We start from the raw sequence: 27,493 nt of genomic DNA on the forward strand, positions 1-27,493 counted from the left end.
TCCATACCGCAGAAGATGCAATAATAATATTAGGACATCAATTTATAAAGGAGACAAAGACAGAGGATGAAACTGCTACAAGATAATTAACAGAGGAGACAAAGTAGGGAAAAGAGTACCTTGAAGTGGAACAAGTTTGGCAAGGCTTTGATCTTTCAGACACAATGAGGAAGGAACAGCTAAGTACCCTTTAACACACATCAATCGGGAATAATAGAAGATAAGCCAAGAGAGGGATGGAGGTGTCACATTGTGTCCCAGTGACCCAAGGAAGTAAGGCTTCCATGCACTTTGGCATTTTCAAGATCCACCAGGTTTCTGAATTTTAGCATCAAGACACGCATTTTTAAAAAATTCAATACAAGGTGTATATTTCCAGAAGAGCAGAAGTGTTCATAGGTGCCAACTCATAGGGGCTGAGGGCCCCAAACTACAATATTCGCCCCCAAACGTACAATATTTGAGGTGCCCCCCCAGTTGATGGGCATTGTTCCTGCAAGAAAGCACTGGGAATACAGCTGCAGCCCAGCACTTGCTCACCCTATTCAGCTTTTCTCCCCCCCTAACCCACTGGAGCTCTGTTGGGGCTTAGGGAAAACCGGGCATGAGCCAAGGGGGCTCTCAGTCACAGCTCTTGTAAACACGGGGTTTAATTGTTCGGGGGTTTTTTTAGTATGTTGTTTTAATGAGCTCTGTTTGAAATGCTGTTTGCACTTCTAAAGTTTTAAACTGTGTACAGTATATATATTGTGTATATGTTGTATACATTTTGAGGTGGGGCCTCTCACACAAGGACGTGCATAATAGCCATTGGCTGGCCAGCCAGTTGGGAAAAGGAGATGGTTGCTCTCTGTTGACACCTTGCAAGGCCACAAGAAGGTGGCTTCGGAAGGGGGCCGTGATGGCTATTGCTGCTGCTGCTGCTGCATAACACCTGCCTCCACCTCCCTTCCTCTCCTCGGCCCTAAACCATGGGCTTTCCGCATCTGCCAACCCTGAGGGAGATCTCAGCATGTGTCCTGCCACCAGTGGGAAGTGGAGAGTGAGGGCTGCGTCCTCCTCCTCCTGGCCCATGGCAGAGGCTGAGGGTGAGAGAGCAGCCGCTCGCCAGAGTGTTCGGCTCCACCCCCTGGTTCCTCCCAAAACACAACACGTCGTGCGTCACACATGTGACATCATGCGCGTGATGTCGGCCCCCTCAATTTTTGGCGCAAGTTGGTGCCTCTGGCAGCGCTAGTCTTTAAGATGTCATAAGACTCTCACTACATATTTATTAATTTTATAAAACATTTCTTAGCCTGCTCTTCATCACCACAGGCAATCCCAGAATGGGGTACAAGACTTAAGATAAAAATATATATAGTAAGGACATACAGTACAATAAACAAGATCAGGTGTAGGAAGTGTAATCCTGAGTGGGCAATCACATGTATCTTCCAATTTGGGATTGCTTTGTGCATCTGATGAAGTGGACTGTAGCCCACAAAAGCTTTTGTCTGGGGTCCTCAATGTGACGCTTGTGGGGAGTATGGCATCCTGATACCACCAAAGCTCCTTGCCCCTCCCAAACTTTAGGCAGTATTCAACTATCAGTGGGAACCCTGCATGTGGCAAGCTGCAATGCTTGCATAGATAGAACATTCATCACTGAGCGGCACAATTCCACCCTTTCTATTTTAAATTGAGACTTATTTATTTATTTGAGTTGTTGTTGTTGGGTGTGTGTCCCTGTCTTTTCATTTTTATTTTATTCGTTCTGGGGAGTGTGTAGCTGTTCTGCCTGGTTGTTTTGGGAGGGTCTCTGAGCACTGTCAGTTTCTCTACTATGAAATTAGTATTTTGTGGTGCCCACATCTGTTTCTTAGATCTCCAAATGTGCCCCAAGCCCAGAAAGATTGCCCCCCAGCTTATGTCATAATAAATGTGCAAATCTTCTAGGTGCCACAATATTTTTATAATTTTCATAATTCCTGAGATGATGGTAATCAGTTTTCATTTAATTTTTATTCTATTTGAGCAAGAACTCCATTAATCCCAAGAGCTTACACACCTCCCAGATGGTCTAACCAAGCAATGAAATTCCCCCTCTATGTTTTCCATTGCTGTGAAATACTTTGTACAATACAAAAGGCAGCAAACTATGAGATGATGTAAAGAGGCGGCAGTCTTAAAGGAAACAAAAGGCAGGAATTTTCACACACATTTAACTTTAAAAATAAAGAAACCATCCAACCCTATAACCAAAAACAAACAAACTGTGAAGCTCACTTGTGAAGGGAATAACAATTTTAAAACCCAGTGAATGAGTTCCAATTGATACAACACATTCACAGAACAACTAACATTACTGAGAAATGACAGAGATTGTTTTTAGGGAGGGAAGGGACAGAGAGAGGGCAGGGATTTTCTCAGAAAGCTTTGATGAGCAACACGGGAATGTCAAGGCTGGGCACTGTTGCAGATGGGACACCTGCTTGAACAGACATGGATCTAAAAGTGATTCTGTTTCTACCACTTTTTTTTTGGCAGTATAGGCTCATATCCCTTGCAACTTCCATTCCTATCAGCGCTGTGCAGCTCTTCAGCCATGAAAGCCAAGCCATTCACATGCTGGACGGGTCACTGAGCTGCTGTTCAGTTCATTAGGGGATCAGATGAGGTGGGATTACAGGTCAAAGCTGGGGAGCTGGGGCAACAATCTCCTTTCCTATCAGACCAGGCTTCTTAATGCAACGAGGTCAAATCCCACACTCATTCTGCATAGGTGGGAGAATCTGGGTGGAACTGGAGCAGCTTCCCTGCCCCTTCACAGGTGAGTTTGCTCCATCTTGCTGTTTCCCTTCACCTCGCCTTCTCAGTTCCTTCCAGGAAAGGCTCACATTTAACATAGAGCTTCCAACAGTTTCCACAGCCCTGTTCCCCATCCCTGCCCTGCACACAAATGCTCACTGGAGTAAACTGCGTAACATGTACAAAAGTAAACCTGATTTGTATAATTACATTGCCTCGTCCCCTCCTTTGAGCAGGTAGGATCACAAGAAGTGTGTGTGTGTGTGGGAGAGAGAGAGAGAGAGAGAGAGAGAGAGAGAGAGAGATCATGAGAAAAATTGTGTGGTGTTGTGGCTAGAATTTTGGATTACAACGGGGAGGTCTAGATTCAAATCCCCACTTAGCCATGAACCTTACTAAGTGACCTTAGGGCAATCATTCACATTCCCCCTCCCTTCTCTCTCTCTCTCTCTCTCTCTCTCTCTCTCTCTCTCACACACACACACACAGACACACACACACACACACACACACACACACACACACAGCATAGTGTGACAGAGACCATGTATTATTCTGAGCTTTTTGTAGGAAAGGTGATATAAAAATGTAATAAATAAATGCATATGTACAACGGAGCATCGCCTGAAGGCAGACACATGATGCAGCCGCCTTGCTGAAGCGCAGCAGGCCTAGGCAAATTGTTGACATGGGGCCCCCAATGCAGAGCAGAACCATGGACCTCCTTGCAAAAGGTTAAACTGCCCTAGACACAGTTTGACTACAACTCTTACCTATCCTCTCCATTGGCCATGTTGGCTGGGGCTAATTTGAGTTGGGAGTCCAATACCATATGGAGGGCATCACATTAACTATCCCTGCACTAAAGTTTAAGTCAGAATCAAGCCAACCACACTAGCAATTTGTTTTTCTTTTTTCTTTTAAAAAACCAACCTGTACTTGAAAACACAAATACAAAGCTAACATATTGTCTAATTTGGCCTTCACCTGTTCCCATACCAGCCTGTCCATGTCCTAAAATCTGACAAAGAGACCCTTGTGTCCAGACTATGGTGGAGGCTCAGCTGACGGGGACTAGAAAAAAGGCCTTCCCTTGTGACTAAACCTAACTTGTGGAACTCTTTGCCCTGGGAGACTCAGCTTTCTGATTTGGTCACACATTTGCTTCGATTATTTATTTAAATCCATTTATAAATCACGAAATAGTTTACAAAATCTCTAAGCAGTGATTGAACAGATAAAAGAGAGCCTTTGGCTGAATACCTATCTGTTGAACTGCTCTCTCTCTCTCTCTCTCTCTCTCTCTCTCTCACACACACACACACACGGTATTTTTAATGTTTGATTTTTATTTGTTGTTAGCTGCTGAGTGGTGCGTAGGCACCAAAAGGGCAGGACAGAAATTTCTGTATAAATAAATAACGATAATAATACCTCTCTATCTCATGCCCTCTTTGTTCAGTATTTGCGGCATATGAAGCTTCCTTCAGCTGACTGTAAATGTCACAATCAGGTCATGAAGACACAAAACCATTACTCTGATTCTTGGAGCTGTCTGTATTGCTTCTCTAATCGGTGTTCGAGGGGCAATGTATTAAAAAAGCCTCCCCTAGCCGCCTGTGGCCAGGCTCCAGGTATTCATAGAATCATAGAATTACAGGACTGTAGAGTTGGAAGGAACCATAAGGGTTATCTAGTCCAACCCCCTGAAACACAGTAATCTTCTGCCCAACGTGTGGCTTGAACCCACGACCCTCAGCCCCAGCCAGCATGGTCAATGGCCTGGAATCATGAGAATTGTAGTCCCACAACCCCTGGAGGGCACTGGGTTGGGGAAGGTTGTTAAACATATCCACAAATTGCTGCTGGACCTTTTGTTTCCTGGGTACACCCAAGCTGTTGTTCTTTCACAAGACCTGATTGCCATTAGGGCCCTGTGAGCATGTAGGAACGTGTTGTGTGCGTGTGCTTCTTCCTCTACTGCCCTCCACTGCAGAGGCACTAAATATGGGCTGCCAAAAAGGCAGAGACTCTTGGAGCCCAACACAAGCTCAATGCAGAACGGCAAGGGGACAATCCAAGCTCCCTCCCTCTCTCATTTGCTAGGCCTGACTTGACCTTTTGGCCCTTTGTTATCTCAGTGCTGCACGCGTGTTAGGAGTCTCAGGCGGTCTGCGGTTTAGAAAGGGGGAAACACAGTTTTAAACAATTATTGTTTTTTCCACCTGACTGGCTGCAAACTTGTTAATTTCCCCCCTTTAATGTGTGAAAGCGGAGACGGCAGCTGCATGGAAATGAGTCGCCCTCTTATCCCCAGGCCCTGGCTGGCGTTCAGAGTACGCCGGCCTCTAGCGCAATCAGGGCCTTCTATAAATAAAGCCCAATATCTCATCAATGGCAGAGCAGCCGTGCTTTATAGAGTCGTCTGACATAAAACCGTCCCTCTTTACGGCCCTCAAACCATTTGCGTCATTTAGCGCAGCTCTGTAAACCTTCTGTTCTCCACGCTAAACCGTGTGGAGTGCCTAATGGCAGAGGCACTGTCACACAAACCCTGTTCCAGGGAGCTCGGGAACCCCCGGCGCGTAAATATGGTCGCCTCCCACACATCGACGACTGGTGGCACCTGGCACCAGAATATACCCTGACTGTACTGCCAGGAAACCCCCGAGCCCAAAGATTCAGCCCACACTTGCAGCTGGGAACATCTGGCACACATTCAATCCAATACAGACACACTCTCAGAGAACATCTCTCAATGCCCATTCTTCCCCTCCCCCAAAAAGTGACACGCAGGCTACTCACTCCTCTCTCCGTCAGGTCATAACTCTGTAAATCCCCCTCCATTTTCCTATTTCTTCTTCACTGTCTCGGCATCTATGAGAGCCTGCGACAGCTTCGTCCATTTATTGGCCTCACGCAGTCTGCTAAAAAAACACGGTGGTTCTGTGAAACAGTGGAAGAGGGATGGCTGCTCACACTACTCCTACCGGGCCATTTCCTATGGCTGCTTTTGAGGTGTAATAGACACAAAAAAATCCCCAGTTTTTTTGAAGTGTGGATTGTAAGCTGCAGATTGCTACTCCTCCTGCAGAACAGGAGATCAACCCTTAGAGCAAATGGGGAACTTGTGGCCTTCCAAAGGTAGTTGGCCATAGACACCACCGGTCACTGGTCAAGGATGATGGGAGCTGGAGTCCAGTAACTTCTGAAAGGCCACAGGTTCCGCATCCTTGCCTAAAAGGACCTTTTCAGTGGTGACGCTACCCTAGAGAGAGGCCTGTCTGGGGCTTACAATGACATCTTTTCAGCAGTAAACACATTTTTCTCCACCCAGGCTTTCTAACATATTTTAAAAGATTTGGTATTCTGCACCTAAATTTTAACTTAAACCTGGTGTTAATTATATTAAGGTGTGCCCACCGCCTCCCAATACAACGAGCATCTCTTTTATTTGGGGTACATTATGGTATCATTATTATCCTAGCTATTGATTAAGTCCCATCAGTCAGTTTTGGATTTAGAGGCAGATCAATGAGGTCATACAAAATCACGTACCACTCGCCTACCACAAGACAAGAACAGGGAACAACAGCTCTTCACAAATACTTCTCCTGACATATATGCAAGCCAACATCACCCATAAGTTGCAGGCTTACACCCACCAATATGGGCATGCATATACCAGCACAACACTGATCCCTGGCAAAGGGGCCTTTTATATATTCTAGCAGGGGCATGGCTTTACTCAACAGTGCTATGATAAAGTTTGAAAGCCTTACATCACATGTCTGGGGTCAAATTATGTAAGTTTCTCTCATTCTGGGCAGTCAGTTTGTGTGACTGATGCCGATCCCTTAAATGTTGATTGCCATTGTTACTTTAAACCAGGGATAGGAACCCCCTAGCCCTCCAGTTGTTGTTGGACTACAACTTCCCAGCATCTCTGACTACTGGCCATGCTGGCTGGCTGGGACTGATGGGAGTTTGAAGGCCACAAGTGGAAATGTGAGTTGCTCACCACTGCTGTAAAACCAAAAGGGAATTAGAGTAATATTCCAAACTACAGAGATACAACTTCATCTTAGTCTACCACAGCCAGTGAAGCCTAACTCTATGGCATGGTTCAAACCATAGTCCTCCCTTCCTTTCTGTCCATCAGAGATCAAACCTTGGTTTCCAATCCTGGACTGCAGGACAAGTGTGAATGGCATTTGGATGAAAGGACAACTGTGACATGGCACAAACCGAAAAGGGAAGGAACCCTGAAGGGGAAGGGAATGTGCAAACTCCAGAATACTTCAAAATCATGGTTTAGTTTTACACTACCAGAACAACCAAGAAAACCAACCATGGAAACACACTTTGTTCCATGCAAGGAAACACAGTTCCACGTGGATGCTCCACCTCACCTTAGAGAGAGTTCACATGGGCTCGCTTATAATTCAGAAACTACAACATCTAGTGATGCCTCACTTGCATGAAACAACCACGACCACAGACAAAGCTTTCATATCGCTGACTTGACATTGCCTCAAGACACTATATCCTTCAACGGAGGCAGTTCACACATTTAGTTGTAAGGATGTGTGAATCAACCCTTTCGGCTTACAGTTTATGAAAGTGAAGGGTGGGTGGGAATTTATGGCTGGAGGTGTTGTAGGATTCTGCCCCATTTAAGCTCTTCCAGGTCTGGTCAGGCTGATGAGGATGCACACAATTCTTTCTTCAATCAAGTTGGCAGCTCTGGAGCTACTAATCCCCATATGGCAGAGCCAGGCCCCTCGGGCATGCGTAGGGCACTTGCCACTGCATCTTTCAGAGCAGGAAGGAAAAAGGGGGAAGGAAGCAGGTAGTGGAGCTGTAGACTTTCCAGCGTCACAGTGTTTGGCTTGGCCTCTATCTGACAGGGACTATGACCTCCTTCCTTTTTTAAAAAACAACAACAACAAATGCTAAGGCTTTGTTTAGCAGGCTATCGCTTTGCTATATAGCAGGCTATTCTGTTTTATTTGAAATAATTCACCTGATGATGAATTCAGTGTAACTTGAAAGCTTGCCTACTGCTACACCAACAAAGGTTGGCATTTTCTCTCTTTTTTAAAAGCAGATTTTGCCTTAATATTTATCATTATTCTCAGAGAGCAAGACTGCAACAACTGTCCATTCTTTTATGGCATTTGCCGTGTGCTGGCTGACAAAGGAGGAGATGCAAGGACAGTATCTCTGTGTCCAGGAGCCCTGACCTCGAAAAGAGCCCAGCTGCCAGGAAAAACAGAGCAGCTATGCACTCCTCTGGCAGCTTGAAAGAGACTCCGTCTGTGTGAGAAACCAGTGTCTGTGAGCAAGCATGCTGCTCTGTTAAAGAAAGATCAGGCTTGTAAGTGATCCAGAGAGAGATCTGGGGGTATTTATGTTGCTCCAAGGCCACTCTTGGTTCCACAAAGCATTTATTTGGGCTGAAAGAGCCCAGCAGGAACACTTCTCTCAATGTATAAAGATGATGGCTCCTAGAGGCATTTTCCAGACTTGCTAGGATTGTTGTTTTATGGAAATAGCAGAGCTTGAGAGAGGGAGGGGTTTTCCAAAGCAGACAGGGAACACACTTGTGGCCCTTCTGTCTATCTCCTATGTCTAGGGCAAAGGAAAGGATTGGTAAATGGAAGTAAATGGAAGACCATCCGGAATGAATTGCAGGAAAGAGATTCCTCAGCCCAGCAGCCCTAACCCAATTCCTTGGTCCGCTGTGAACCCAGAGGATGGAGCCTGATGATATTCCTGTAGGAAGCCCAACACTATCTCTATAGGCAACAGAAAAAAATCCCAGAGCGGGAACAGTTAAGACTTCAACAAAGAAAAGCCTCTAAAGGATTCTGAGCAGTTTATCCCAATTGCAGGGGGCAAGTCCTAAAGTATATTTTCCATCAGAGAGGGATCTTGCTGCAGATTAGCAGGGATCAAGCAAGGGATCTTCTCAGAGCTGTCCCAGGCTCAGCTGCTTTCTGGTCACATGCTCCTTTTGGCTGCTGTGTCCTCCCTTCTTATCTTTTGTCCCCTGTAACTGAAAGAGTTGCTTCCCCACAGAAATGGAAACTATGCTCCAGTCTCAAAGCCACAGTGAGGGAAGCAGAGTCAGTGGCACAAGGCTCCAGACCAGAGGGTTACGCTGTTTCTTGGCACCAGTGGATAGGCAGACCCGGGTACATAGATACACCTGCTGCCCTCATGCGCCGAGCGGGAAGAGTGGCTTGAAGGATGCTCCTTGGGCCCAGCGCTCATGCATACCCTGACAGTATTACAGACAGGCTTATTAAGTGTGTAATATTAAATTAACCCAGATAAGAGCGTAAGAGCTTTTAAAGTCAATTCATTAAATATAATTATGAAGATAGCTTTTTTATGCGTGGCAGCAATCTGATCTCAATCACAGCGACGGTGCCGAGCCTGCTGGCCCCCACGGCATCTCTGCTCCCAACTGCGACTGCTCTTGGGCTGTGCTGTGCCACCATTCCCAGGCAAGTGAGATCGCTATACACTGACACCCTCCCCAAGCCCTGGTGTTAGCGGAGTGGGGTGTCAGTAACATTTACTGACCACACCAGGCCCTCCTATCTGATCCGGGGTTGCCGCCGGCCTCCCTTAATATTCACAGGCTGCTTGCTCCCTTTCTGACTCAAGTCTACCTGACACTCCATTGTTGCTATCCCAGGCTTGACTTTCTCCAAGTGTGGCTGACTTCTTATTCATTCTGGGATGAAATCTGAAGCAGATGGGGGAGAGACAATGAGCAATGCTATCTTATCTCTCTTGGTGGGTGGGTAGGGATAAAGACTTGGATTCCTGCCCAACGGGGCCTACTTTGACTCATCATACACACACCCTGGATGAAGAATGCCCCCGCATTTCCATCTAACTGCTTCCTTCCCTCTCACTGCCCTCCTCCCCACCCCCACAGGAGTTAATGAGGCTTTCCGCTCTCCCAAGGCTGCTTGCGCTCCTGCCCCAGTTAATTAACTGCTCCTGGGAAACAATTAATATCTGTCAGGAGATGTGGGGTCCATGCCAGCCACTCTGCCAAGTTTTCGCTCAGCAGCGATTGGGGGGACAGAACAGGGGAGCCCAGCCAGTCCCATACACCTTGAAGGTCAGACTCTAGAGACAGCTCTCTGCCCTGCAGATAGCATGCTTTTGCTGATGCTAAACTGGGGGCAGGGGGGGTACCAGCCAGGCTTGGTCAAGGATATCGTATCTCTTAAGTGGGCCCAGCAGAGCCTTGAGGATGTTGTGACACTCAGCCTCTGCCTATTGCCCATGGCAACCGGTTCTCTTGCAGGTCCAGAAAGAGGCATAGGCTCTCAGCCAATTGTAGCAGTAAACACAACTACGGTTAGGTTGCCCTTTGCCTTGTGATACGTAGAAGTGCAGACTATGGAAACAACCAAAGAGTGGGAGATCAGCCTGAGTCACCCTCTGGCTTCCCAGCTTCCAAATCCATCTAATCAAAGGAAGCCCAAAATGATGATAATGATGTGAAGATCATTAATTTATTAATTGTCTTCTATACAACCATCTTAAGGCGATGCACAATAAAAACAATTTAAAACAGTTAAAAGCATGCCAAAAAAGAAAGAAAGAAAGCCCCTCAGGAAATACATTTAAAACAAAACTGACACCATACAGAAATAAAGACTCATGGCAAATACCCCTTTATCCAGCTGGGAAAAGCTGCTGGAACAAAAATGTCCTCCATTGTTTCCAGAAAGTGAAGAGACTGGGCGCCTGTTGTATCTCTACAGGAACGCTATTCCACAGAACAAGGGCAGCCCCATTAATTACGCTTAGGTAGCACAGATGCGGGCTTTGCATCCAACCAAAGACTACTCCAGATATACTGGATCCTGACAAAATGGACCTGTCTATTCCTGTCCAAGTGACCGACACAGAGAGTCATATACAATGTTAGTATTTTAGGGCTTGTTTGCCCAAGAGGTATAGGTAAGGTTTGAAGATGCTCTGTTAGCTGGTCTTACTGCAAGTCAAAAAGAGGTTTGGATTGCCAGGTTCTCCTGGGCAGAGCCTGAACCAAGAGCTGATGGCAGGGATGGAGGAACCTGCAGCCTTCTAGATGTTGTTGGTCTCCAACTCCCATCAGTCCTGGCCAGTATGGCCATTGATCAGGGATTATGGGAACTGGAGTCTACCAATATCAGGAGAATGACAGGTTCATCATCTCTGGCTGGAGAACCTTCACAAAGAGTCTGCTTGTGCTAGGGACATGCGAAACAACTTCTGGGTTGGCAGGACGGAGAAAGCATCACTCGAGCCAAAGAGACGCCAAAATTGGGGGACATTGTATCTGCAGAAGGTCTGCTTTCTGCAATTTGTGGAGTCACAAAAAGGGCCAAATCATCCAGGGCAGACTCAGAGCAGCAAGCATACCCTGCCAAGAAAGTAGCTTTGCACAGAACCAGAATTGATTGGTTGAATGGAGAAAGGGGTGCAGAGGCCTGGAGGCTGCATCGGCTCCTGGGACTGGTTACTTATTCAGATGCTTTGGACACAGATTCCCTCTCATTGCTGGTTGCTTATTAGCATTTTCCAGCCTGCGGGCAGCTCTGATGGATGGAGCGCAGCATCGGCCTCCTCTCACTGCAGAGCCAAGGCCAACAACCCTTCTGCGGCTACAGCTCCACTCTGATCCCTTCCGCTACCCTTTCCCCCATGTCAGAGCAGCTAGCGGCTTTGGAACAGAAAAGTTACACAGCCTCCAGATCCCAGGAACAGGGATGGGTGGCCTCTCCTTCTCTTCCATGTTGCAAAGTAGCAGAGCATGTGGGTTAACAGATTGGTCTGTCCTTGGGAAAACCCCACAATAGGTAGAGGGATTTGGCTTAGGAGGTAAAACTAGACTGGGGTAGGAATTGTGGGGAGTCTACTTGTATACACCCCTCTAAGTCATTATCTTGCCAAAGAACAGCACACAAGTGTGACCACCTCTCCCTGACTGTACAGTCAATATGACTTGCTTGTGTGAATGAAGTCATCGTAGAAGACAGACCTTGCATATCACACAAGGCTGAATGAATTGTTTCCAGGCAAGAGACTTCACATGTTCTGAGTATCACCAAGGACTGAATAACCAATGATGTACATTTACATGTGTGAACAAGCTCGGAGATGTACAAATGACCATACGGGTGTTCAAAGTAAAATTGTTTATGGAAAAGGGGAGGTACATTCCCATCTTCTCACCTTAGAGCAACAGGGTGACTCACAAATCATTGGTTCTAAAATCCACATGGATTTCCAGGCAGTCTATGGGCTCCAGGATGAGCGCAAGCAATGAAGAGTCCTGTGGCATGCTGAAGACATATTGTGGCATAAGAAGTTTTTGTGGTCTGCCTTCATCGGATGCATGCATTGCTCCATGCCACACAACTGATGAACCAGATATTGTGCTGCAACAAATTTTTTAAGTCTGTAAACCAGCATTTATCATTTTTGCTACAACACCCCAAACACAGCGAGCCTTCAGGAATATGTCAGCATTAGCACAAGACAAGATGGTGACCTTGAACCAGTCACTCTCTTGTAACCTAACCTACATCACAGGGTTGCCGTGAAGATACAACGGGTTGGAAAGACTGAGAGAACCACCTATGTTGCCATGAGCTCCTTGGAAGGAAGGAGGAATAGATAATAAAGAATCAAATCCACAACTCAGTAATAGAATATCTGCTTTGCATTCAGAAGGTCTCAGGTTCAATCCCCAGCAACTCCATATGGGGTTGGGAGAGTCCCCTTGCTTGAAACCCTGGAGAGCTGCTGCCAATCAGTGTGGGCAATACTGAGTTAGAAGAACCAAGTCTCTGACTTGGTACAAGACAGCTTCCTATGTTGCTAAGCAAACATCAAATTGGATGGGATATGGAGATGTCATCTGCAACAGACGCAGAAACCACTCTGTGCCGGCTTTGGGACTAGCAAGGGAACTCTAGAGAAGAGGCGGTGCAGCCAGCATGACAAAGCAGTGTGGCAATGATAGCTCCTTAAGCCATCAGAGGACAGTACATTTGCTAAGGATGCAATTTGCACTGGGGGTGAAGAGTAAAAGATGGTGGAGAGGCAAGAGGGCTCAAGAAAGGGAGGATGACCCTTGTATGCAAAGGCAGCCTCCAACCCCACCTGTTCCCTCTGTGAGATGCCAAAATGCATGGGTTGCCAACAAGTCCAAATGCTTGCCATGGGTCACATAAATCCAGCCGCTTGCTTAACAAAGCAGAAATTGCCTCTGCCCACTCTTACATCCTTCTGGGATTTGTTCTCTCCTCAGGCGGACCCATGTTCCTTCTGCTGGCAGGAAGCAGGCTATCCTCCCTCTCTCCCCCTCTGCCACCTACTTCCCAACTACAAGCCACCAACACTAGCGGGACTGCCTGGGACTGCCTGCAGCCTCCTTTTCTCACTTCTCTCCATTGTGCGGGCTGGGGTTAGGGAAATGGATTGCACGGCTGCCTCTGAACAGTGGTGGCCGGGGAGCTGCACCAATGGGCAGGCAGGAGGTGGCAGGTGGAGGGGGAGGCGGCGCAGGGAACTCATTTACCCAGAGTAAAAATAGGCTGGAAAATGTGACATTTATTAAGTACGATTGTGGAGGAAAGGTCATCGCCAGCCCCAGCACCGAGACGGGGTGCCACTGATTATACAGCTGGGGAACGAGGCGGCAAAGCCAGGCTGAGCAACAGCAATTTGGGGGAGGGGTGGTGTGTGTGTGTGTGTGTGTGTGAGAGAGAGAGAGAGAGAGAGAGAGAGAGAGAGAGAGAGAGAGAGAGACACACGTGTTCTTTTGTGCTTTGAGCCCACAGTCCACCCGGCAGGGATCCCTGCTGTGTAGAGCCAGGGATGCCTTAGGATCAACATCTGCCTACACTCTCTGACCCTAGCTCATTCTCACCTCTAAACGCCCTGAGTTCCAGGCAAGGAACCACGTTGGAGAAGCTGAAGCAAAGCAGTTTAGTGGAGGAAGCACCCTCACATCCACAAAGCCCTCTGAAAATGTGGACCTGCAGGAAAGTCCTCTCTTAGGCAGCACTTTTTAATCAGCCCTTCCTGCTCTCCCCACGCTATCTCATCCATACATCGTCCTCTAATTCTTTGGATAATTTGCAAGACACAACTGCAGCATTTTGATTGTCTGCACACCCACGTCACCTTTCCCTCCACACACACACACACACACACACACACACACACTACTCCAATCTCCCTACGGGTGGCTACAGCTCGGAGACCCTGCTATTCCCATGGAGAGTTGCCTTCCAAATGCCCCACAAATTCCCCAGGACTGAAGAAAAGAGACTTGATCAGATGGGAAATAGAAACAACAACCAATACTTAGGAACCTTCCCCAGGATGCTCCCCCCCAAAAAACCCAGGATGATGAGATTGACAGCAAGGGATTTAAAATAATAAGAAATAGAGAAGGAGGAGGAGAAGAAGAAGAAGAACCAAAAAACACACCACCTTTGACATCGATTCCAATTTTTTAGAAATGCATTAGCCTCCCCTACAAGTGCTGGAAGAGGACCCCCTGCAGAGCAGGTGCCAGCTGGGTAATTGTTCTTCTGAGTGTGCACACTGGTGTGCCTGAGCATATCCCCCTCCTGTGGATCTGCACAAGCTTCCATTGCCCCCCTCCTCAGAGCAAAGCCCCTCCCAGTCATTTCCTTCTGCCCTCCCTTCATAACCTCTCCATCAACTGCACCTCTTATCCTTGAAAAGCTCTTTGCATCTTGCACCCCTTTACATAAACATATGCGAGAAAGGGCCCAAAATTTTAGGGCCGGAATTGATGGGAAGCTGCAGACCGCCCTGTAAATAGGGGGCTGTCCCTGGCAGCCCTAGAATAGGACCCCCTCTGCTTATGGACAATGGGGTCCAGATCCACTCACAACAGCCAAGGTAGGGCAAACTGGGACACAAAGCATCAGGTCCAGCCCAAGTGGCTGGTTAGGGGCTGCTACTGAGCCTGATGAGTGCCGAAGGAGTTAAGTGCCCATCCCATTTTTGCCCAGAGGCAAGTGCCGGTGACCCCTCCATGCCCCCTCCCCCTGCACAGATACTGGGGAAGGAAGGGGCTGAAGCAGAACCTGTCAATCCCTCCCTCCCACCCACCCTGCTCAGCTAGTGCAAGGGAAGGACAACACTGCTGGGGAATCTCCTGTCCAGCAGAGGACAAAGAGCCAATTGATTTTCCCTGCACAATTCAAGTGATGGAAGGGGGGGCTGTTCTTGAGCCTAAGGTACAGGGTTCACACACACACACACACACACACACACACACACACACACACACATTCAGCGGCCATCACTGCAGGGAAGGTGGTGGAGGAGCAAGACATTTCCTGTGTGCATAGCCCACTCACCAAGGAAAGTCCCCCCACTCACCCCAGCTCCAACAGAGCAGAGGGTGCCCAGGAGTTGGGGCCGGTGCGGGGAGAGGGAGGCTCGCTGCTGCGGCTCAGCGAACGGCCCACCAAGATTTACTACGCTGGCCGGGCTTTACTGCACACGAGATGCTTACGCTGGGGAATCTTCCCGGCGGCCCCTTAATTTGCCGTCCCATAAAGAATGTGGATTTGTGACGCTAAATAGAGGGAGATCATTTACCGAGCGCGGCTCTTACTTACAGGATCTTTAAAGGGGATTCATCATGCGATGCAACGACGCGAGCGGCAGGCAGCTCAGCAGCCGAGGCAAGGGAGAGCAGCCACGGCGAGGGTAGTAGGCGCTGGCGGCAGCTCCTTCCAAAGGAGAACGGTGACTATGTTTGCCTCCTCAGGGGCCCTTCCGAAACACACGGGCACTTAGTCCCTAATTTCTACACACCCACCCCACCCCCCATTTCCCTTCGTTTTTGTGGATTCCTCAGAATCCAGAGCTGCAGCTGCTGAAACTGGTTAAAATCAGAGATCAGGAATATCCCACGCTACTAACAAAACCGGCCCAAAAGTGAAGATTTAGGTCCTGTTCCCCCACCCCGCTGCCCTTCAAGTGTGCTGCCCCCAAGGGGCCATCGCGGGATATCCCTCCTGAAACCACGCGCATCAAAGCAATGACTCTGGCACTGGGTGCCCACCGGAGGGGCATCCCCCATCCATAAGCACAGAATTTAGTCCTGGGCCAGAATTTAGCATGCTGGGGGGGGGGGGAAGGAATAAAAGCTTCCATTTAACAATAAAAAAGCAAGTTTCTAGCCCTCCATGAGACAAAAATCTTGTTTGAAAATGTAGGCAATTTCTGGTTAAATTCTGGGGTCCATGACAACTTATGTGGGAGACTGGATTTTCCAGCATTTATTTATTTGCATTTGTTTGCTTGCTTCCTTGATTTTTACTAAAATGCAGTCACAGGGGACTGCCAGTTCCTTCAGCGGTGGGAAGGGAGGTGCTTAACCCTTCCTTGCTGCATCATTTTTTTTTTTGCTGAAAAATCCTTTCTTCCTGAACTGCTGTTTGTCCTGCATTTTCCCTTAATGGAGCAAACAGCAGCTGGAGGAGGGGGCAGGTGCGGATCAAGAAAACAACACAGGGGAGGGGAATATTAAACACCCCCATCCTGCTGCTCCAAAGAAAAGCCCACTGTAGCTACATTCCAGTAACGGCAGCAGCAAAAAGGTTACAAAGTCAAGAGGTGTGCAGTATTACTTAGAGCAGGATTTCCAGGGGTTACAGCTTCATTTGTCCAATATTTACAGACTGCAGAATATTCTCAGTGTTGATTTTGAGCAAAAAAATTGAACTGTGAGTGCAGCACAGACCCACAAAACTTAGAGAGTCTCTTGGCGTTCTGACACAGCTGCAAGGGGTTCATGCGGCCAAGGACAGCAGACAACCCCTGTCAACTGTGGGGCAGGTTTCGCATAGGGCCCAGGGGAGGTGTGGTGTGCTCCTGGGTCCTGAGCCGTGTATCTGCTCTGGGTCTGCCATACCAGACATGCACCCCCATAGAAGTGTTTGGGACAAGAGAGTACATCTGTGGCAGGCCCTGGCAAGGAAGATGTTCTTTAGATCCACTTGGCGTGCGTGCTCATGCATGGCCCTATCTTCTCTATTCTCAGCCTCACCTTCTAAGCTTCTCCCTGCCCTGCACCACCCTCCCCCCCCCCCCCGCCCCTCCGCACACAGTGATCAGAAGGCGAAGCAGCCTCCAATGTCCGCAGGAGAGAAGCAGCTCATTTCCAGAGTCATTATGGTCTGAAAAGGGTCCCATCAGGTATTCCGCCCGCTCAGCACATTTATTTCCCCAAACCACAGCGGGGATTTGTGATTTTCAGACTCAATATTAGAGCAAGCGCGGGGCCAGCTCATTCCACCCGGCGGGAAGCCTCCCTGATAGTGCAGGCACAGCCATGCCAGAAAAAGTGCCATGAAGAGGAAGGTGGAGTGGTTGCTGTGCCACCCTGGCCAGGACCGTGACAGTGCCACCATGGGCACCAAGCTGGGGGCACAGTCTGCTTGGAAATGGGGAAAGAATGGCATCTCTAAGGATACAAAAGACAAAATCTTGGAACCACCAAGTGTAGCCAGCACTGCCCAGGGAGCTCCCATCTTCTCCAATCACCTGGAGAGCTTGTGGCAAGCTTGCGGGAACCTGCAAACCCCCAGAGACTGTTGGACTCCAGTTCTCCTCCACCCCAGAAAGCTGGGCCAATGGTCAGGGATGATGGGAGTCCAACACCTGTAGGGCCACAGGTTCCCCATCCCAGACTTACAGTTTCCCCCACATAACTTACAGGGTTATCCCCTCTTCCTTGTCTCAAGCTACTCTAGCAAGAGAAAAAGAATTGCCCAGACCAGAAGTGGGCATTTCCTTCAGTGCCTGATCTGCTTATCTCCATGCCTCTCTTTTTCCTCATATGTCTTGCATACAGCGGTATTCCCTGCCTGCATCTTACCTGATGCACCTGGTGTCCCATCACCCATGCTCTAGAGCTGTTCACAGGCCACAAAATCTGCTCTTTGGGGAAGGGCCACAGCTCACTGGCAGAGCATCCGCTTTGCACACAAAAGGTCCCACATGCAATCTCAGGCATCTCCAGGTAGGGCTGGGAAAGAATTCCTCTCTGAAACCCTGGAGAACCGCTGCCAGTCAGTGTAGACAATACTAAGCTAGGCAGAACAAGTGTCTCAACTTGATATAAGGCAGTTTCCAATATTATTGTACTTTCTCCCACAGTGAAACTTGAGGCACAAACTCAACCTCAGCATAAGCATGGGTACCAGCAATGCATTCATTCCAACCAGTGCTTGACAGAATGGCCTAGAGAGCGCAGGAAAGGCACAATGAGTACTCACCACCGTGAAGTTCCCCGCAGAGCAGTTCTCGCCGCTGAAGCTGCAGTTCTTGAGCATGTCCTCAAGCTGGTGCCCAGTGCGGTTGACAATGTCGGCCATGTCAGGGTCGGGGTAGAGCAGGTCAGAGGCCTTGTGTCCATCGCGGTCCTTGGGCGGCAGCCCAGTCATGTTGGCCAGGTGGAAGATGTCGGCGTCAGTAAGGGCTGAGTGGCGGAAGCGGTTGATGTTGCAGATGGTCACAGCCGGGAATATCATCTTCTGGGTCGCCTCCTCGTCCAGGGTGGTGACGTGCGGGTGCTCCAGGTAGAAGAGCGCCGACCGGGCCGCCTGGTACAGGAAGAAGGCCAGAGAGGCCACAAATGCGAGCGCCCAGAGGGCCTGGCGGACCCCCAGCTGCCCTGGGCGGCAAATGTGGCCCAGGCCGTGCAAGGTGCTGGCCCCGGCAAAGGCGGCCAGGTCACGGTGGTGTGGCTGGCTGGGCTCCTCTAGCAAGCTCTCCTTGTCCCCTTCCTCTTTCGCCGCCTGCTTCTCATCCTCCTCTGCAAATTTGATTTTGCAGACAATCTCAATCGGCATCTGTGCTGAGGCACCAGGCAGCACGCTACCCCCCCAGCGAGGGGAGGCAGCGGGAGCCTGGGGTGCCCGGCACCGGCCGCTCTCCCCTGGCTGCTGCAGGACGCCCCTAAATTAGTCAGCCCAGCTGAGGAGGTGAAGCAGGACCGGGGAGCCTGGCCCAGCCTCTTGGGAGCTCCCGGACGGAGGGCTCTGCCTCGGTGCCTTGTCTCACTAGTGATCTCCTGGTGCTTCCGTCCGCTTATCTGCACAAGCCCAGCTGTCAGAGCTGCCCGCCGCCGCTCCCTGTGCCGCTGTGTGTGCCGCTGCCGCTCCTCTGCACACCCGGTTAAGACCCCACCAGATACAGGCAGCATTTAGGCATCGTGTGCTAATAAAATCCAGGGGATACTTAATAATTCAAGGCATGTCAACATTATTTCATCCTCAAATAAAAAAAAAAAGAGGGAGAAGGAGGGAGGAAGGAAGAAGCGGGGGAAGCTCACGAAAGACAGGCAAGCGGCAAGGAGGAAGGAAGGAAGGAAGAGCCGGGCAGCGGGAGCCTCTTCGCTCTCTGGAGCCACCACTCCAAAGTGATGCTGGAGCCACTTGTTTGAATCGCTCGCAAGCTGGCAAAGTCTGTGCCAAGGAATGGAGGCAGCACAAGGCAGCCTCTGCTGGGGTTGCTGCTGCTCAGGGCTGCTCAAGCTCTTCAGGCAGGGCAGGTTCTCTCTCTCTCACTCTCTCTCTCTCTCTGCCTGCCACCCACTTCCTCCAAGTGAGTACCCCTTGCTAGTGCCCAAGGCAGCTGCCCATTGACAGCTCCCCGCCTAATTCCTACCTTCCTCCATCTCCGCTGATCTGAAAAACTGCTCGCTAAAGATGCAAAAGGAAAGCAAGGAAAACGAGAGAGGGGAGGAAAAAGTTGAGAGAGGGAAGAAGACGACAAGAGGACTGCGTTCCTCCCGCGTCGTCGGCTGGTGCTCGGGTCCAACGGGCAGCGACGGCACAACAACCCCCTACACGCACACGCTCTCACACGCAATACACCCCCCCCGCCCGCAGGCTCCAGGGCTGACTAATTGGAGAAGGAGCGGCCAACGAGGGGGAGCGGAAACGAGGAGACGCCCCCTCCTCCCATCGATCCCGCTCCCCACGGAACAAACAAGAGGCAAAAAGTGAAAGGCTTATTGATCGGAGGGAGGGAGGGAGCGCAGCTGCTGGGGATTAGGGCAGGAGCAGGCGTGCGGGGCGCGGGGGTGCGGGGTGCGGAGGAGCGGGTCCGGGTGTGTGTGTGTGTGTGTGTGTGCTTTCTGGAGGAAAATGAAGGCTGCGCAGCCGGGACCGCGGCACTGCCCAGACCCAACCTGCAGCGCAGCCGCTTTCCCTGCACCATTGATTCTCTTCAGTCCCGTTTGCTTAGGAGGCAGTTCTAATTGCTTTTGCAAAAGGGTCTGTTTGCCGCCGCCTCCTCCCCGCCCCTGCCTGGCCAAGTGGAATCAGGGCCAGGGAAAACCCCCACCGGCAACTGCAGCTGGCGCGGGACCAGGGAGGCCGAGCAGAGGAGGCGGCCTGGGGGTGCCCAGTAGGGAGAGGGGGCCGAGACTGCGAGGGGAGGGCGGGGAGCAGCGCGGCCTAGCGGGGGGGGGGGGCGGCGGCCAGGACAGACAGACGCGCCAACTCTGCCCAGTTGTGAAGCGCCGGCAGCCCAGGACTCCGGAGAGCCTCAAGCCAGCAAAGTTCTCGCCGGCAAGCCGAACCCCACGCGCTGCGCTCGCTGCGAAGCCGCCCTCTTGCGGAGCCAGGCCAGCGGCCCACTTCGCTCCGCCGGCAGCTCTCGGCGGCTTCTGGCAGCTGCTCAGCTAGGGAGATCCGGGAGTTGCGCCCGGAGACCCTTCTGCACGCCAAGCGCGTGTTCTCTGCTGTGGGGAGGTGATCCCCAACCCCCCCCCCCAGCTTGGCTGGGGCAAGACCCGTGTCCGACTTCCCTGAGAATGGGATGATGATGTTGTTGTTGTTTGGGGGGGGGGCGAGCAGCAGCGGAAAGCGCGCCTTGCGAGGAGACAGGAACCGCGCGGACTCTCGCCGTGGGAAGCCCCGCGGCCCTGCCAGCCCCGCCCCGAGGCTCAGCCGGTCACAGCGACCTTCACTCCGCCCGGCCGGTGCCAGCGGGCTAATCCGGACCGAGGAGCGCCACGCTCACACGCCTTCGATCCCTGCAATCGACTGGCACGGAATACACACGTCCCTCCCGCGGGTCAATACGGAAGGACAGGTCTCTCCTGGCTGAGCAGCGGGCGCTGATCGATGCCCAGGGCGGAAGGCCAAGGTGGCTCCAGGCCAGCGGGAGGAGGAGGAGAGGGCGACGGGGGACGGGGGACGGGGAGGGAAACCACCGAGGCAGGGGAAAGGGGGCATAAATGGGGGGGACCATCATATTAATAATGGGAGAAGGCGGGGGTCCTAAATCAATGGGGTGGGGCGGAGGGACGACCCCGTCTACCTTCTTCAGGAAGCACCGTCCCCTCTGTCCGGACTGCTCAAGTTTATTTCTTGGAGGCCGCATTCAGACATGCAGAAATAGTCTGGTTCAGAGGCGGGGAGCAGGCGGTGTCCCTTCTCTGGCCTCCCCAGCTCCGAATCCCTTAATGCCGATGAGTTAACCCTTACCACTCTTTAATCACTCTGCCTTATCACAACCGTGTTAAACAATGCATTTCTTCCATCCGTTCAACGTTTGCGAAAATTCTAGTCAGTGAGTGCCAAGTACGGTGTCAGGAAGTGATAGAGGCGATTAATCAATGCAGAGACGGAAGAAAGACAGAAAGATTCGGGTGAGGGTTACATCCACTGCTAGGATTCTGCCTGGAAATCAGTGGAGGGGTAGACGGAGGAACGGGTGATGCCGACTCCTTTACATGCTGCTCTCTCCCCACCCCCGCCCCTAATTCTCCCCTCCTTCTTTGGAGCCCACATTCATTTATTCATTATATTTCTATGCTGCTTTTCAATCAGATGGGTCACAAAGCAGCTAACAAACAATAAATAATAACATAATAAACATCACAATTATAACGTAAGTCATATAAAATAATTAACAAATCATCAGTTAAACAATTACAAATCAGTAGAACAATCACCTATTTACCAAGCAACTAAAAAAATAGGGTAAGCAGCACAACCACAAGAAAAGTCATATTATAAAATTCACAAAGCATTACAGCACTCATAACCCACAAAACAATAACTACAACATAAACTAACAACCAAAAACAAACTAAATACTGTTTGTGTCGGTTTAAGACTGCTGGTCTAGACTGAGGGTCCAGACTCTGCACAAGCGCAAATTTTAATTTTGTTGTTAATACACTTATTTTGTTCAAAAACAGTTCTGTACAAAAAAAGCTATTTAAAAAATACAGGGAATGTGCTTTCAGCAACAACTGGTGGGAAAAGGCAGGCTACATCTTTTCTTTTGGGCTGATGGAAGCAAAATGGAAGTAGGGGGTGAGACAATAGATGGCAAAATGTCATCACACATGTAAAAAAAACCCCAAAACACCCACCCACACTATGTGCTTCAATGGCTCCTCCTTCCATCAGATTATACAGGGACTGGGAAAATCCAAATTTAGCAGGGAGAAGTGCAGGCTGCCACTTAGGGTTCATCCGCACATCCATTTGTCCAACTGAATCCTATGCCTTTGCCCCACCACTTTCCCCTAGAAAGCCTGCTCTTTAGTGCTGAATTATTATTATTATTTTATTATTTTTTGAATTTGTATACCACCCTATACCTGAAGGTCTCAGGGTGGTTCACAGAAAAGATCACAATATATAAAATCAAAATGAAAACAATAACACCCCCTGGATCTTGCAGCAAAAGGGCTTACTTTTCCCTGCTGACCAAGCATCCCGTAGCAAGAGGAGGCAGTATCCTCAAACAGGCATTGTGAAGCATAAACATGCCCCACTTTAGTAACAGTCGTGCCTTACCATTTCCCAGTTTGAGAGTGATGAAGTAGGCAAGCCAGTAGCAGGTGAAAAGGGATGCAGGTGGCAGATAAAGATTTTTATTTTATTTTTATTTTAAGGAAATATTAAGTAACCCAGCTTTAAGCCTGACAAGGTAGTAACTCTGCTCCCCCTGTGCTGACTCAGGCAGAGCTGCTCCCCTGGGTGACATCCTTGCCCCATCATGACTGTGGGCAGGTGGCAGCAGCAATGAATTAGAAACCACCCTGGGAGCTTGCTGGTCCCTGGATCCTGGCCCCATCTTGGCTGAAGCTGACACGATGTCCCTTTCCCAGGTCCCTCTTCTGCCCTGGTTCAGACCATGCCAGCTGCATGCTCAGCCCCATGCCTAAAGGGGCTCAAATCTGGGAGTTATCATTAATTTTGATCTAATTGAAGGCAATGTGGCTGCAGAGCCCAGCTGGTCGAAGCATGAGTCTCTCTGCTTCATGCCAAGCAGAGCCTCCTGAACCTGCGGCAGAGAGAGAGAAAAAGTGAGTGAGAGAGAGAGAGAGAGAGAGAGAGAGAGAGAGAGAGAGAGAAGGGTTGGTTGGTGCCCCTCCTGTAGTGCTTGTTATCACAGGCAGGTCAGGCTCTCAATGAGGGCGGCAGGCAGCACTGCTTTGGGGAGATCCGGGATGACAAGATGTCCAGTCTAATTATACATGTGCCGCCAGAGGGGCTGGTGCAGCCATCATGGCTGGTTCCTCTGCAGGCTGTTCAACTCTTTGCACTGAGAAGCCTAAGAGGAAGGAGCATGGGATGGCAGGCAGGCGGGTGCGTAGCTGGGTGGGCAGCAGAGAGGGCAAGGGGGGGGGGAAGCACCCAATACATTCAGGCCCCATGCAACGTTAGTCAGGCAATGGGGTTTCTCTTTTTTAAAAACACCAAAAACTCACATACACCACGCAAACATTACTAGACAAACAGCACAGCTACTCTTCCAAAGAATGTGGATACAATCAAAGTGTCATGCCCAGCATGATTCAGTGCAAAATAAAAATGGGGAGGGAATATGCATTGGTTAAGCTGCCTGGGAACTTGTGGATTTGGTTTCACAATTTGCAAATTCCAATTCAGGATGATGGATGCTTCACAAATAATGATCAGAGCACTAAGGAACTGCTTAGGTTTATAGAATCATTACCAGAGAGTAGTCCTTGACACCTGTTTGAAACTAATGTTCATTTGAATTTTATCATCCACACATCCTGAGGATGTGTCTCCAGATCTTCTCTGGAAAACTTGTTCCCAGGTCTTTCAACAGGTGCAAAGTTTATTCTAGTGTGTGCTAAATGTAAGAGCTTATCCACACTTACCTTTCCTTCACTCTTTCAAGGAAAGGTCCTCACTCAAAAGCTCAGTGTCCAAATGTGACATCTTTTGTCCCAGAGTTTTCCCCGTGGAAACCCGCTCTTTAAAGCTCAGTTGGAGCAAACAAAAATCTGTGGAAAACCCGAATTGACATTTACTCTGAGTGCTAAAGAGCAGGTTTTTGTAGGGAAAGCTCTGGGGCAAAAAGAACAACAACAAAAACACTCAGACAAGCATGGATTTGTGTTTGGAAAGAATGGGGCAAAAGTAAGTTTGGATAAGCCCTAAGTCTCCCTGCAGTTTCCAATCAATAGGCTTTATGGGTAGACTCGAACATTTGCAAACCTTTTATTAGCTGATGACATATTGCTCAGTGTTTTTATGTTTAAAATTGCTAAACTGCACCTTCATCCACACACATGAATTACAGGGCAATGTACATAAAAAGACAAATAACCATACAATATTGAAACAAGCAATAAATATCATAACCACATAATTAACTGTTTAAAAGTAAAAAGCCTGAAACTATTTAACCAACTAACATGGTGCAGTAGACTGGGGTAGCTGTGATGGTTGAGGCTGATGGGAAAGTGAGTCCAAAAACTTCTGGAGGATACTGTGTTGACTACCTCTGCATAAAAGCCAGGGCAGATAAAAACATATTAGCCAAAAGGAGTACACAGTTCGTGCCTGCCATATTCTCTCCAGGAAGGTATTTCAAAGCACAGTCTTCTTCAAATATTTCTATTTCCTTCTCTGAAAACATCCAGTTACTTCCATGTTTCCTTCATTTTCCTTCCATCTTTCAAAGCTCAGCCAACGGCAAACTAGAGTCAGGTATTGTGTGAAAGCACACAACAAAGGTGTATTGATGTACAGAATATAGATGTACAGAAACACCCTGAATTCTGGTGTCAGAATTATGTGGGGGAAATTCAGAACCTTTGCTCTTTCATTCCAGGGGCTGGGGAGATACAGCTGCATGGCAGAGAATATGCTGTGCAAGCAGAAGGCCCCAATTTAAATCCCTGGCATTTCCCTTTATGCATCTTGGTAACAGGAATGGGAAAGTAGTAGATAGGTAGCCGTGTTGGTCTGCCATAGTCAAAATAAAAAATTCCTTCCAGTAGCACCTTAAAGACCAACTAAGTTAGTTCTTGGTATGAGCTTTCGTGTGCATGCACACTTCTTCAGATACACTGAATGGAATGGGAAAGTTCTTAATTTGAGGCTTTAGAGAACTGCTACCAATCAGAAGGGACAATATTGGTCCACATGATCTGAGTCAGATCACTGGTCGGCTTCACACATGTAGGTAGCAGGGAACAATGAGCAACCCCAGCAGCCTGGGGTGCTGCCTGTCTTTTGAGAAGACAGTGCAGTTTTTCTGACCCCAGTGCAAACCCAGCCTCATAGTCTGAGAAGTAGAACAGCCAGTACCCTACTGCAAAATTGCAATCCATGCACTTCATCCGCTCACATCAGTGGGCTGAACACAGGGACAACATGCTTGTCCAGTCCCAGAGAGGCATGTTTTGCATCTACAGAGATTATGGAATGTTGGTTCTATACTTGTTCTACTGTTCAGTTGAACAGTGTGGGACCCAGATCTTCCAGAAAGACCCTTCCCCCTTTAGCAGAGGTATACTATGCTTCTACTAAGGAGAGGGCTTTTTCTGTGGTAGCACCTTGTCTTTAGAATACCCTCCCTAAGGGGGGGGGGGTTGGCACCAGGTGAAAACCCTTCTTTTTGTCCAGGTATTTTAATCATATATAATTTTTGGAATTGTGGTTCATTTGTTTGTTAGCTTTTGGTGTTTTGTGTTCTATTTTGTTATACTTATTTGCTGGTTTAAATTGAACTCTTGCTGTGTGGTTTTGTTTTATTTACGCTTTTTGTACACTGTTCTTAGAATCTTTTGATGGAGGAAGGTTAAGAAATATTTTAATTAATAATAAGCCAGTGAGATTTCATTTGAATTCTCATGGAATGTAAATGTATCCACATATTCATCCATCATTTGTATGTTTACCCATCCCTCCCTCCATTGTTCATTACGGTTAGCAACTGTGCTACACTTCTGGATTGTAACAATGGATCTTATTCTACTCTTGCTATGGCTCACGTGCTCATCCCACAATATGGTGTTCTTCCATTTATGAACATTCATGGCTATATCCTTTGTACCTGCTGCTGCACCATTTCCTTCAGCACTATAGACAGCAAATGCTAATATTTCTCCTCTGAGACCAAAGATGTTTCCGTGCAGAGCTGTGACTTTAAGCAGAGACTGTTGACTCTGTTACATCAGTTTCCACTGGATCACAGATTCTAAGCAAGAACTTTCCAAACTGTGTGTCGCGACACATTAGTGTGACGACTGCATTGTGTAGGCGTGTTGCGTGAATGCTTCCCGCGCTCCTCCCAGGGCTGGAAAGGGGTTAGCTTAACCTCCGGTTTGTTAGTAAAACTGAATTACTGTGTTGCAAAAATGATGCATGTCTAAAAAGTGTGTCATCAACATGAAAAGTTTTGAAAGCTGTGTTCTAAACCTTCCCAATTAGCAACAAGAATTGAGAAACTGCCCTTCTGAGCATTCTGCAGCTAGAACAGCTGAGGTCAGAGATGGTCAAACTTTTTTTCTGTTGAGGACCTGTTCTGGGCTGCAAGGTGGGTGGAGCCACCCATGTTCTCTTCTTGCCACCCCTCCCCCCCTTTCCCCTCTATATTTCTCTGCAATATCCTCTGTATTCTCAATTTAAGTATGTTTAACAAATTAATGCTAATTTCTAACAGATCATATAAATTACTGAATACAACACATGCATTTTGTTTGCTTGGCATAAGCCAAGTTTAATTATTATATATTTTTTACTACCAATAATCACAGGATTTGCCAACACCAGTTCCCTACAATGCAATAGAGTACTATTTTCCACTGCTATGGAAGTTACATGTGATCACAGACTGGTCATTTCATTGGGGTAATTCTTGGGATGACTAAGTCACATGATGTTCAGGTTACGCACCAGTCAGCTTTGACTGATGCAATGGACAGAAGTGGGTATGTTTAGGGCAATTGCAACATTAACATGAAAGGTACTGAAAGCCCTGTGGCTTGTGGGTGAAATGCTGCCAACCTACAGAAAACATGGTTCATGTTTTCAATTAGATTAGTGGTGAGTGAGTGTGCAATTCTGCCATGGCAAGTGTGCACCCCAGGTTTAACTACAACATTTGTCAAATATGAAGAGCCATGGGGAAACCTAGTGACAGACATGTAGGTAAGTCTCACATGGAAGAATTAATATTTAAACCAGGTGAACTATTTCCACTTCCCAGCAACATCTTTTTAAAAAGTTAATCAATAATGCCGGGCCGTCTTACATTGCAGGTATCCAGTCTTCTTCTCCCGAGTCTCCAGAATTGGGTGGCAATGATCCCCAGTCTATCAAGGAGGAAC

At 48.6% G+C, this 27,493-nt stretch overlaps 1 protein-coding gene across 4 annotated transcripts in view; it reads right to left on the reverse strand.

Moving 5' to 3' along the window:
- Positions 1-27,493, reverse strand: part of ASIC4 (acid sensing ion channel subunit family member 4) — a 205,123-nt gene that overhangs the window by 68,326 nt on the left and 109,304 nt on the right. Inside the window, exon 1 of one of the 4 annotated variants that reach the window (XM_083473320.1) lies at positions 18,147-19,850. The exons of 2 other annotated variants lie outside the window; for them this stretch is intronic. In XM_083473320.1, coding sequence (XP_083329446.1) covers positions 18,147-18,722 — 576 coding nt within the window. In that variant the 5' untranslated portion in view covers positions 18,723-19,850. Of the gene's footprint in view, positions 1-18,146; positions 19,869-27,493 lie in introns of those variants that run through there. One more of the 4 variants, XM_083473321.1, reaches the window with a different exon arrangement.

This window comes from Podarcis liolepis (genome assembly GCF_965112155.1).
Source record: "Podarcis liolepis genome assembly, chromosome: 1".
NCBI lineage: Eukaryota > Metazoa > Chordata > Lepidosauria > Squamata > Lacertidae > Podarcis > Podarcis liolepis.